Below are 12602 nucleotides of genomic sequence, written 5' to 3'. Positions count from 1 at the left end.
ACTAGGGACTTGAAAGTAGATTGTCTTTGGCAATTAGAATTCTAGCAATTACCATATACCTTTTAGAGGACAGAGCATTGGACCTTGTTAGCAGAGGCCAGGGTACTTTCAGAGACAGTTACCCCCACCATCAGTCAAAAAATTGGGGTAATCAGGGCAAAAAGGATTACTTTTCCTACAATCACCGAGTGCTCACACCTTCAAAAAGTTTGAAAACACACCTCTTCTTTTATCTCCTTTTCAGTGTTACGTCAGTCTTTTAACTTCTGCCACCATCATTATGCCTTTGAGTAAACATTCACTGTATAAATACACAGTTAAATACGAAAAATGAGAAGAGAACCCTAAATGAGAAAATGGGCTGTGGTTGCAGTGAATAAGCTGGAAAGTGAGCCCTACATGTAAATTACCTAAAAAAAACGATTCTGTGATCTTATTTGTTTCATATTTTATACTGATGCATACACTGCTGCTTGCTAAAGACAGCAACTATGGTACAAAATATTTTTGCTGGAGTTTAGAGGCCTTTTTAACTCCTCATCTTCCTGTCTGGTTTGAGCCTAAGAGTAAACAGAGGATAGTGTAACAGACCTGCCATGTGAAATAATCTAGTGCTTCTATTTCTCTGCCTCTTACAAAGTGGTGGTTGAGTGCACACCTTGGGTATTCGGATAAACCGCAAGATGAGATTAGGATGCCTTCGAAGGGGTGTGTGGAGAGAAGAGGCTGAATATGGGGTCTGTACAGCTCAGGAAGACTGACTGTCTAAGCCACTAGAAAGACAAAGATAACAGAAATTATGAGTTTTGGGTGAATTAGATGTGTAAAGATTACTTATAATGATGATTTCTGCATATTTTTCCTGGTATTACACCCAAGTGAATTTGCCTGTTTAAAGCAGGTGCCACCGCGGGGTAGAATGCCACTTAGCAGCATGGTTTCCGTTTAGCTGATAATTCTGATTGCCCAATAGCCCCAGGTACCTGGCCCATTGGAATTAGCGGAATATTAGTGAAGCATACAAGACTGCTGCTCCTACCTCTGCACGAGTTCTTGCTCCAGAGCTGTGAGTCAAAAGTGAGGAAGCTAGTTTTAGGGTCCAGTTCACTGAGACATTTAGAGCCTACCAAGCTGGGATGCTGATGAGTGTCTGATTACCTAGTTAAGAAAGAAGGGCTAGTGAGCCTGAGATAGGCTTCAACTTAGAGGAAGCTGCTGACCTGTGGAGTGATCCAGGAGCTTCAGTGGTCATGACAGAATGTGAGGAAGAGCTATTGCCTCTTGTGACATGGTTTGGGAACACAGCTGTTTAATCAGACTCAATCAGATCTATTAAAACAAGAATGCATGTATTCTTCTGTTGAGGAAGCCATCTTTCAGTCTGTCCGCAATATACTATTCTCGCTCGATTTACACTTTTTGAAGATGTTTCACACTCTTGATGGAAGTTCAGTATGTCCTGAGCGACTGAAAAGTCATGTTTCAGACCTTTTAAAAGGTACTTAATGCACACCTGTTAGGCAATGAAAATTACTATCATGACAGAGGAGATGCCACTCATCCTTAAGTTGCTTGGCTTGTTGGGGATGATTCAAATGTTTGAGCACTCTTTCAGAAAGCATTGGTAAGATTGGGGCTATCGGAGGCGGCTAGGAATTTTCTACAAAATCTTTTGAGAAGAGTTATGGTAAGTTCCTGCATCTCTAAATCGCATTATGAGAGGTATCACATTGATCTTGTTCATCATCATAGCTACAGTTTACTTACATTCAGCCATTCAATATGCTTCTGCATGAACTAGGTTTGAAGTTTCACAAATACATGGATAACACATAGATAGTCCTTAAAAATCAATCAGGAATTTATCAAGGAGATCTGATACATGCAAGCAGGTCTCGTAAAAATCCAAAATTGGATCATCAGTAGCTGGTTGGCCTTGAATGAGGCTGAAAATCAACTTCACTGTCCTGTAACTTGTACGCCTCATCCCACACACAACTGTTCCTTGCAAAGTATACGTTTTCAGTAGGTAATGTGACTAGAGTGGCAGAAAAGATCAACTCGTTAGCGGTCATTCTCAACTCCAGTTGGTCTACGGGCCACCATGTTAATGCCATTATCTTCATTATTAATTAATGTGTGATATCAATGAGATACATTAGATTTTTATTGCAAGTAGAGCATTGAGCTGTAAATGTATTAAACCGAGAGCTATAGGCGGTGCCACATTTGAATATGGCAATATGCTACAGGCTGTTGCCAGTGCCACAAAAAGCACCATGTTAAGTTATAGGTATACAAATTATTATGGCGAGAGTTGTATGGGTATTCCACAATCTCGCCCCAAACTCTATGGTGCTCAAATGTTTAAATTGCCTGCCCATGAAGCCTAGAATTAAATTTAAGATTTGTACACACAGAATACTTTATTGAAGTGACTCAACCTATCTTAAGCGTACAGTATTCCTTACCAGAACTCAAGGACGCACTGTTGGAGCAATAAATGCTAAGATATACACACATTTAACAATTCAATTGCCAGCAAAAAGACAAAGCTCTTGACTTTTAGGCAGATGTTGAAAACTCTTCTTTTTTATCACAAAACATGGCTATCTGTGTTAAGTGCATGGATGCTCCAGGGTTTGAGGCACTATTCAAGAACACTGATGATGATAATTATGATGATGATTCCTACTTTATTGTTGGCAGACATGGGAACCGAGGTATTAGCTGTAGGTTCTTGATACATTGGTGTGCTGGAATCAGGTATGGAACATGCTTCTGAGTTGTTTAGGATCTGAGGAGAACCTGTCACAGCAGCCGTTGCTGGGCAGCAGGAGGAATCCCAGTGAAGTGGTATGCTGGAAGCATCCAATGTTTTGGTTCAAGAGGAACTAACAACATCTGAAACTTTGTGCCACTGCTCTGGTGGTTTGAAAACCACTTCTGAAGTACTCTACAACGTTTTTACAGGAGGAACATTCTGTACAGCATTTCTAGTGAGAGGCTGTTTGTAGCCAACAAGGTTTCTGACTTTCACCAGTTCCAGTGGACTGGTCAGGTCTGGGGCTCTCTGTAGTTTGAAATGTACATCTGTGGTGTTTTCCCATTCTTCAATGGTAATTTTTGATAACAGAAGAGGCCTTCCTGACTTGGATACAGACAGCGCCAATTTTATCGTTTATTATTTCCTACATAGTTAAAAAAAAAAAATTTAAAAATCGGAGGAACTGGAGAAGGCGGAAGATCGCGTCCGCACTCTGGAGGCACGCTCTACAGAGACAGGGGCAGAGGAAGATACGCGGCGGCTCCTGCAGGCGCAGGCTGATTCCGCTTCCCTATTGCTTGAGGAGTCGCGCCATATATGGCTCGTAACGCAGAGTAGAATATACCAATGGGGGGACAAATCCAGCTCTATGCTGTACAGGTTGTGCCAGAGCGTATTTCAGGCTCAGACGCTGCCGGCGCTGAAAGATGAGGCCGGGACCCCCATAACCGATCCAGGGACTATAGCTGCCAGCTTTGCGCGCTACTATGAGGTGCAATACGCCCCCAGAGACTCCCTTCCTGCGGAGGCCGTAGACAAATTCCTGGCGGATCTCCCGCCGCGGGGGATCTCCGATGAGGAGCGTGATGGTCTGGAGCTTCCTTTGTCCGCGCGCGGAGGAACTGGGCAAGGCGTTGGGCGAGCTGAATGCCGGAAAGGCCCCTGGGCCGAACGGCTTCCCGTGCGAGTTTCTACGACAATTTCACCTCCAGTTAGGGCCCCATTTCAAGAAGGCATTGGATGCTGCCGGGTAACGTGGTCAGCTGCCGTCAGATTGGAGGCATGCCGAGATAGTGGTGTTCTGTAAGCCGGGGAGACCGCCAGATAGACACGAATCATACCGCCCTATCTCTCTCCTGAACATCGAGGCGAAGATACTGGTGAAGGCGCTAGCCAATCGCCTCTTGCCTCTTATTACCGCTCTGGTCCACCCGGACCAGGCTGGTTTTATGCCACACAGGGCCACTAGACACAACATTAGGCGGGCTCAAGTGGCTCTGGAGATGATGAAAGCCACCGGCTCCCAGGCGGCGCTCCTATTGGCTGACATTGATAGAGCCTTCGACTCGCTGAGTTGGACGTACTTACAGGCACTCCTTCCCCGTTTGAATCTCGGCCCTCGATTCCTCTCGTATGTGCGGCTGCTATATACCGGCCTGACGGCGTCCGTGCGGGTGGCGGGTGCGATTTCAGATGCCTTTCCTATCGGGCGAGGCACCCGACAGGGATGCCCGCTCTCGCCATACTTATTCGCTCTCGCAATGGAACCCCTTGCGGCGTGGGTGCGAATAGATGCACAGATGAAGGGGTTCGAATGCGAGGCTGGGCCGTCAGACCACATTGCGCTCTACGCGGACGACGTACTGTTCTTTCTTACGGACCTTGACAGGTCAAGCCCCAGAGTCCTTGAGATAATGAGAGTGTTTGGTGAAGTATCAGGGCTGAACCTCAATGTGAGGAAGTCTGTTTTGTGGACCCTAGGCAGCGGGGTGGCTCTCGGTGCCTGGGCGTCAGCCCTACAAAAGGCGACGGGAGGCCTTAAGTACCTGGGGGTGTTTTTGACTGACATCCCTGAAGTCTCGTGGGAGCGTAATATTGTTCCGGTTTGGGACAGAGTCAGATTGGACATGAAGACGTGGTCCCGCATGCCCTTGAACCTATATGGCCGGTCGGCCATCTTCAAGATGGTCGCTCTTCCTCGTCTGCTCTACCAACTGCAGAATCATCCCTATCCTATCTTGCCACAATGGTTCCGCCAAGTCGATTCGGCACTGGGCCGTTTCCTCTGGGCTGGGGGGGCGGTGCGGGTGGCCCTTCGCACCTGCTTCCTCTCTACATACTGCGGTGGCCTGGCGTCCTCGGACATCCTTTCCTACTATCAGGCGTCCCATCTCTTGATACTTAACGAATGGTGGTATGGAGATCGGGGCGATCCGACATACGCTCTGGAAAGATATCTAATGGAACCCGATACCTTGCATACGCTACTATACTCGGCCGGGAAAAGAAATAAGCTCCCAGTGGTTACACAGACTGTCTTTCAGGTCTGGGGTCGGGCACTTGGTCGCATGGGGTGGTGGAATAGGCTGACTGGGGAGACCCCGCTGTGGCAGAATGGCCGCCTACCGGCCTTGTCGACCCTGCCGGGGTTTCGCGGCTGGGACTAGATAGGGGTCTCAGCGTTGGGGCATGTTATGAGGGGCACGACCCTTAAATCCTTCCAGGAGTTGAGGGATGAGTACGATATGCTGAGTTCCCAGTTCTTCAAATACCTGCAGTTCCGCCATGCTATCTCCCCCGCCCTGGAGGGGTTGGCCTCCCTGCCAGAATTCAGTCCCATAGAGGCTAAATTGTTCATGGGAGAATTGACGGAGAAAAAAATCTCATGCGAGGTCACCCCCACTCCGCTGCTCCTGCACCCTGCTCTGCTGCCTCGCCTCGCTGCCGCCTCGTGGGACTTCCCCCCCGGCCGCCTCGCTGCTGACCCCAGTGCCGCCTCTGTGTGCCCCCTCTGTGTGCCCCCCGTGTCAGCCTTTGACACCTGTGCTGCCCTACCTGTGTTGCCTGTCGCTTGCCTTCCTGCCTTGCCGCCACTACCCCCTGCTCCCCCCCCCTCTGCTCACCTACCTTGGGTGCCGCTCCCTGCCACCGAGCCGCCCCAGCCCCCCTTCCCGCCACAGTCCTCCTTCTACCCCGCCCCCCTCCTGTCCATTGGCCCCCCCGCTCCCGCCACCCAGCTGACCCGCCCTCCCGGCTCCTTCTTAAGGGGACCGAGCGTAGGGACTAGGAGTGACCGCTGAGCCTGTTAAGGCGAGGTCACCCCCCACTCCGCTGCTCCTGCACCCTGCTCTGCTGCCTCGCCTCGCTGCCGCCTCGTGGGACTTCCCCCCGGCCGCCTCGCTGCTGACCCCAGTGCCGCCTCTGTGTGCCCCCTCTGTGTGCCCCCCGTGTCAGCCTTTGACACCTGTGCTGCCCTACCTCTGTGTTGCCTGTCGCTTGCCTTCCTGCCTTGCCGCCACTACCCCCTGCTCCCCCCCCTCTGCTCACCTACCTTGGGTGCCGCTTCCTGCCACCGAGCCGCCCCAGCCCCCCTTCCCGCCACAGTCCTCCTTCTACCCCGCCCCCCTCCTGTCCATTGGCCCCCCGCTCCCGCCACCCAGCTGACCCGCCCTCCCGGCTCCTTCTTAAGGGGACCGAGCGTAGGGACTAGGAGTGACCGCTGAGCCTGTTCAGGCGAGGTCACCCCCACTCCGCTGCTCCTGCACCCTGCTCTGCTGCCTCGCCGCCGCCTCGTGGGACTTCCCCCCGGCCGCCTCGCTGCTGACCCCAGTGCCGCCTCTGTGTGCCCCCTCTGTGTGCCCCCCGTGTCAGCCTTTGACACCTGTGCTGCCCTACCTCTGTGCTGCATGTCGCTTGCCTTCCTGCCTTGCCGCCACTACCCCCTGCTCCCCCCCTCTGCTCACCTACCTTGGGTGCCGCTCCCTGCCACCGAGCCGCCCCAGCCCCCCTTCCCGCCACAGTCCTCCTTCTACCCCGCCCCCCTCCTGTCCATTGGCCCCCCCGCTCCCACCACCCAGCTGACCCGCCCTCCCGGCTCCCTCTTATGACGCCCCCCAGAGCGACCGCGCAGCGGACGCGCGCAGCGGGAGCACCGATTGAGCGCCGAAGGTGCGCCAAAGGTAAGCCCGTCTGCGCCCGTCCGCGCCTGGACCGCGCCCAGTGCCAGGACCCCTGGCCCCCGCCGACCCGACGGACTTACAACGCCACCGAACTCAACGCACTCAACACCGGCCGAACTCCGGGCTGCTACCAAGCCACACCGAGACGCACCCACGGACCCTTCAGCTGCCACTCCTGCAAGTTCACCTGCAACCGGACCCACGCCACACCAGCACCCACCAAGCTGAACTCCAGCAGCACCCACCTGAAGTGCATCCTGCTCAACACCCGCTCCGTCCACAGACACGCCGTCGAGCTCTGGAACCTGCTCGACAACACAGCCCCAGACGTCGCCTTCCTCACGGAAAACTGGATGAACGCCTCCTCAGCGCCCGACATCGCCATCGCCATCCCGGACGGCTACAAGATCATCCAGAGAGACCGCGTCAACCAGACAGGAGGAGGCATCGCCATCATCCACAGGAACACCATCCGCATCACGACCGACACCGACGATACCCTCGCACCCGCCGAACACCTGCACTTCCAGATTCACGCCAACCCCAAGACCACCCTCAGAGGCACCCTCATCTACAGACCCCCAGGACCACGCACACAATTCAGCGAAGACATCGCCGACTTCATCAGCCCGCACGCCCTCCCCTCCGCCGACTACATCCTCCTCGGGGACCTCAACTTCCACCTGGAGAACAACAACGACCGCAACACCACCAGCCTGCTGGACAACCTCGCCAACCTCGGACTCAAGCAACTGGTGACCACCCCCACCCACTACGCCGGACACACGCTCGACCCCGTCTTCTCCTCCAGCAAGGACATCGCCTTCAGCCACGCCACCGGACTCCACTGGACGGACCACAGCTGCGTCCACTTCAGCTTCAGAAGGACAACGTTCCACCACCACCAGCAACAGGTTCCCCGCAGAAGCTGGAACAAGATCACTGCAGACCAGCTCGCTACTTCCTTGAACATGAACCCTCCGACCAGCACAACGAACCCCAGCCAAGCGGCCACCAACCTCACGAAATGGATCAGCGACTGCGCAGACGACCTCGCCCCTCTGAAGACCCCGCCGAGCCGACCCGGCAGCAAGAAAGCACCATGGTTTAACGACGAACTCAAGAGCTCCAAGAAGAAATACAGAGCACTCGAGAAAACCTGGCGCAGAGACCCAACACCAGACAACATGACTGCCCTCAAGCTCGCCACCCGAAAACACCACCAACTGATCCACACCACCAAGAAGACCTCATTCAAGGAACGACTGGACAACAACGCACAAACAGCAAGGAACTCTTCAACATCGTGAAAGAGCTCTCCAACCCCAACGCCGGAAACAACGACATCACCCCCTCGCAAGACCTCTGCAACTCCCTCGCCTCCTACTTCCACAACAAGATCGCGGACATACACAACAGCTTCAGCACTCAGCCGACGCACGCCACAACCGAACCACTGCCCCCTACAACCACCCTCCGCGCCTGGACCTCGATCAGCACCGAAGACACCGTCCACACGATGAACTCCATCCACTCCGGATCTCCGACAGACCCCTGCCCTCACCACGTCTTCAACAAGGCCGACGCTGTCATCGCACCCCACCTGCGGGACATCATCAACACCTCCTTCGACACCGCGACCTTCCCGGAGAGCTGGAAGCACGCCGAACTCAGCGCCCTACTTAAGAAGCCATCAGCCGACCCCACCGACCTCAAGAACTACCTCCCCATCTCGCTGCTCCCATTTCCGGCGAAAGTCATCGAGAAGACCGTCAACAAGCAACTGGCCGCCTTCCTCGAGACGAACGGCTCCCTCGACCTCTCGCAGTCTGGCTTCCGGGCCAACCACAGCACCGAGACCGCCCTGATCGCAGCCACCGATGACATCCGAGCCCTGCTCGACAACGGGGAAACAGCGGCCCTCATCCTCCTGGACCTATCCGCGGCCTTCGACACTGTCTGCCACCGTACCCTAGTACAGCGCCTCAGCAACGTCGGAATCCAGGAGAAGGCACTGGAGTGGATCATCTCCTTCCTCGCCGGAAGGACACAGAGAGTCCGCCTCCCCCCGTTCAGATCGGAGGCCACCGAAGTCATCTGCGGCGTCCCTCAGGGCTCCTCGCTCAGCCCAACACTCTTCAACGTCTACATGAGCCCCCTCGCAACCATCGCACGCCAGCACAACCTCAACATCATCTCATACGCCGACACCCAGCTGATCCTCTCCCTCACCAACGACCCCGCCACCGCCAGAGCCAACCTACACGAAGGGATGACAGACGTTGCCAAGTGGATGATGAACAGCCGCCTGAAACTGAACTCGGACAAGACGGAAGATCTTCACCCTCCGCCTGGGACGACTCCTGGTGGCCCCCCGCCCTGGGCAGCGCACCCAAACCCACAGACCACGCACGCAACCTGGGCTTCATCCTGGACTCCTCCCTCTCCATGACCAGACAAGTCAACGCCGTCTCCACGTCGTGCTTCAACATCCTGCGCATGCTACGTAAGATCTTCCGATGGATCCCCACCGAGACCAGGAAGACGGTCACCCAGGCCCTCGTCACCAGCCGTCTGGACTACGGCAACTCCCTCTACGCCGGAACCACCGCCAAACTCCAGAAGAGACTCCAGCGGATCCAGAACACCTCAGCACGACTCATCCTGGACATCCCCCGCCGCAGCCACATCTCCGGGCACCTGAGAGACCTGCACTGGCTCCCGGTCAACAAGAGAATCACCTTCCGGCTCCTCACCCACGCACACAAAGCCCTACACAACCAAGGCCCAGAATACCTCAACAGCCGCCTCAACTTCTACGTTCCCAAACGCCAGCTTCGATCGACCAACCGCGCCCTCGCCGCCGTCCCCCGCATCCGAAGAGCCACCACAGGAGGAAGGTCCTTCTCCCACCTGGCCGCCAAGACGTGGAACTCCCTTCTGACCCACCTCCGCCTGACCCAGGACCACCTCACCTTCAGGAAGCAGCTCAAGACCTGGCTGTTCGAGCAGTAGCAGACCCCCCCCCCCCCCCAGCGCCTTGAGACCCGCCGGGTGAGTAGTGCGCTATATAAATGCTATGATTGATTGATTGATTGACCAATCCCTTGTCACTCACTGTGCGCCCTCCCTAGATGGCCTTCGGTCCAAATGGGAGAGAGACCAAATGGGAGAGAGACGTTGGTGAAATAGATGAGGAGGGGTGGAGGGAGGCTCTTGCGGCTCCGAGGGAGGCGGCTGTCGCCGTGCGGCTGCATTTTATCCAATTTAAATACCTACACAGGGCTTACTACACGAGAGAGAGGCTGTGGCGGGCTGGTTTGATTGCCTCCCCCGACTGTCTGAGGTGTGGTAGGGAAATGGGTACGTTCCTGCATACTGTGTGGACCTGTGGTGCAATGGTACGATATTGGAAGCGTGTTTGGCACTGCTTGGATGAGGTTCTGGGCTGGCAGCTCCCGCGTACGTCGCAGCTGGGTCTTCTGCATGCCTTGGAGCAAGTGGGCGGTAACATCTATAAGAGGCATCTCTTGCTCCTGGGCCTTACAGTTGCCAAGCGGGATGTGGCCCGTGCCTGGAAAAACCCTGGGGCTCCCCCGATTGAGGTCTGGAAAAGGGGCATGGACTATTGTATGGGACTAGAACGCCCTGTGTTTGAGGCCCGTGGCTGCCCCAGAAAACACTATAAAATCTGGAAGAGGTGGGCAGAATACAGGGGGTTGTGGCTAGAGCCGCCGCCGCAGCAGGATACATTGGCGGATCAACTGTCATAAGTGCCGGGAAAGGAGTGGGAGCGCATTAACATCTCTGTGCAGAATACTATGTTTAAATCCTGGTGACCATCGTGAACGGGGCGGGGGCGGGACCCGGGTGGGGGGTTGTTACGGGATTGGAGGGGGGGATCCGGGTAGTTAATGTCACTATTTTATCCTGCTTTTTGTGCTGATTGCTGCAACAGTGATTCATGATTATTTGCTTACAGCCTCTCCAGTGCCTGGAGTGCTGTAGATATTTCTGCAATCTTTTTCTGAAATGCCAATAAAATCTGGTTTTGAAAAAAAAATTTAAAAAATCATAACCTATGTATGCCTTTTTCTTCGTGTTCGTGCCACTTGCTTATTTACATTTTTATCTTCCTTTTTTTACATAGTGTGAATATTTTCTGTAACTCTATTGTTGAGCAGTTGTCTGCGGTAGATGTTTGGCACACATCTCAAACATCTTCAGTGCAGATTGCTGTGCTACTTACAGTTTGGTACTAAAGTTGAGCCAAAGTCTTGAAAGTAAAACCGGTTGAACTCCAGGGACTCCTTGGTTGTAGCTCACATTAAGACTGTGGTTGCTCTCCCCTGCAGTATCCCTGAAATGTTTCTACATCAAGTCTTCTCAAAATGGAATGACAAGCAAACCACAAGTGTGCATGGGTTAAAAAGCACGGGACTGCAGCTTAAATGAGTATCAAACGTGGACCTCCGCTTGCTGTTTAAGAAGCCAAACCATACCTCACTAACAGGGAGTAATAATGTATCAGTTTTCGCTTGTCGTTCCACAGGAACAATAGGTAACTTAGCCCTAAAACGTCATGTGGGGGTGGTGATTTGCATACATTTGGACCTCTCTCAGACACTGGTGCACAAATTATGGAATGCTGCTAAATGGTTATATACCTAGCTGCATACAAGGTAAAGTTGCAAGCATTTTCAGAATAACTTTGTAATTAAATAGATAACACATTTAAACATATCACTGACAAACTTTAAAGAAGACATATGGTTGAAGTTTTTGTTACGTGGTGTTATTGTATAAACTATACTTTACAAACTTTGAAATATTAAGAACTCAATTAGAAACATTAATTTCTTGGTTAACTGTCACTGCTAAACATTTATCAGAAAACAATAATTACTGCAAAGTCAAAGTAAAAGCATGGATAAAAGGAAACTGGGTATTGTTATCAAGTACCTGAAGTCCACATGTGTCAACCTCTGAAGCATGCACAGCTGCAACGAAATTGAGGGCAGCTTATTGAAGCCCAGGTTGATATCAGAGACAGTGTCCTTTAGATCAACAATCCTGCAACGCAGTAATAAAATATCACATGTAAATCTTTTTCAGCAGAAATTCTGTGTAACTACATGGATAAATACTTTCTATTACTTCACACGAAATAGTTGTAATCTTTGTTAGAAAACCAAAACGTATTGATGATCAATGTTCACTAAACTTTTCTGCACAAGCCATACATAGTAGAAATGGCGACAAAGTCTTATTTCTCTGTAGTTCCTTATTTGTATTAAGGATTTCTTTAAAGACAGAATGAATAGTTCATATAAAACAGGAAAATTAAATGATACAAGGCTGCTGAGGCGCATTAGAAACATCAAAATAAAACACTTTCCTTAAGACATTAGGTACTGGATGGTGCGGGCAAGGAATGAGATTTTGACCTCAGATCGGTCAGAGTTCTAAGAAGTATTGTAAATCGGACAGATGTACACTATTAAAATGCTGCACTCACAGCTACTACCGGAGACCACCCGTATTACATTAGCGACCCACATACACTACTCCTGACCCAATTCACAGCTTCCTGTGAAGATCAGAGTCCTAATAAACAAGCATTTGCAATGCAATAGGTCTCGCATTAGGAAAGTTTGAGCTATTGGTATAGTAAATGACACATTTTTTATTTATGTGTTGGTTTCGAAAATAGCGAAATTAATAGCTTTGTCATTTACAATGCCAATAGTTTTAATTTTCGCAAATGTGACACCTATAGCATTTGTAATGCAATATGTGTTGTATTGACGTGACTTAGATTTATTGATATTACAAATAACAATGGCTTTTATTTTTTTTAAATAATTAATACTTAA

General features: G+C 51.7%; 1 protein-coding gene across 1 annotated transcript in view; it reads right to left on the bottom strand.

Moving 5' to 3' along the window:
* LRRC40 (leucine rich repeat containing 40) overlaps positions 1–12602 on the bottom strand; it is a 440314-nt gene that overhangs the window by 41315 nt on the left and 386397 nt on the right. Inside the window, exon 12 of the mRNA XM_078668782.1 lies at positions 11689–11799. Coding sequence (XP_078524908.1) covers positions 11689–11799 — 111 coding nt within the window. The remainder of the gene's footprint in view (positions 1–11688; positions 11800–12602) is intronic.

The sequence above is a fragment of the Lissotriton helveticus genome, chromosome 1_2, assembly GCF_964261635.1.
Source record: "Lissotriton helveticus chromosome 1_2, aLisHel1.1, whole genome shotgun sequence".
Classification (NCBI taxonomy): Eukaryota; Metazoa; Chordata; class Amphibia; order Caudata; family Salamandridae; genus Lissotriton; species Lissotriton helveticus.
The sequence above is the reverse complement of the archived record's forward strand: the minus strand, read 5'-3'. Positions and strand labels throughout refer to the sequence as shown.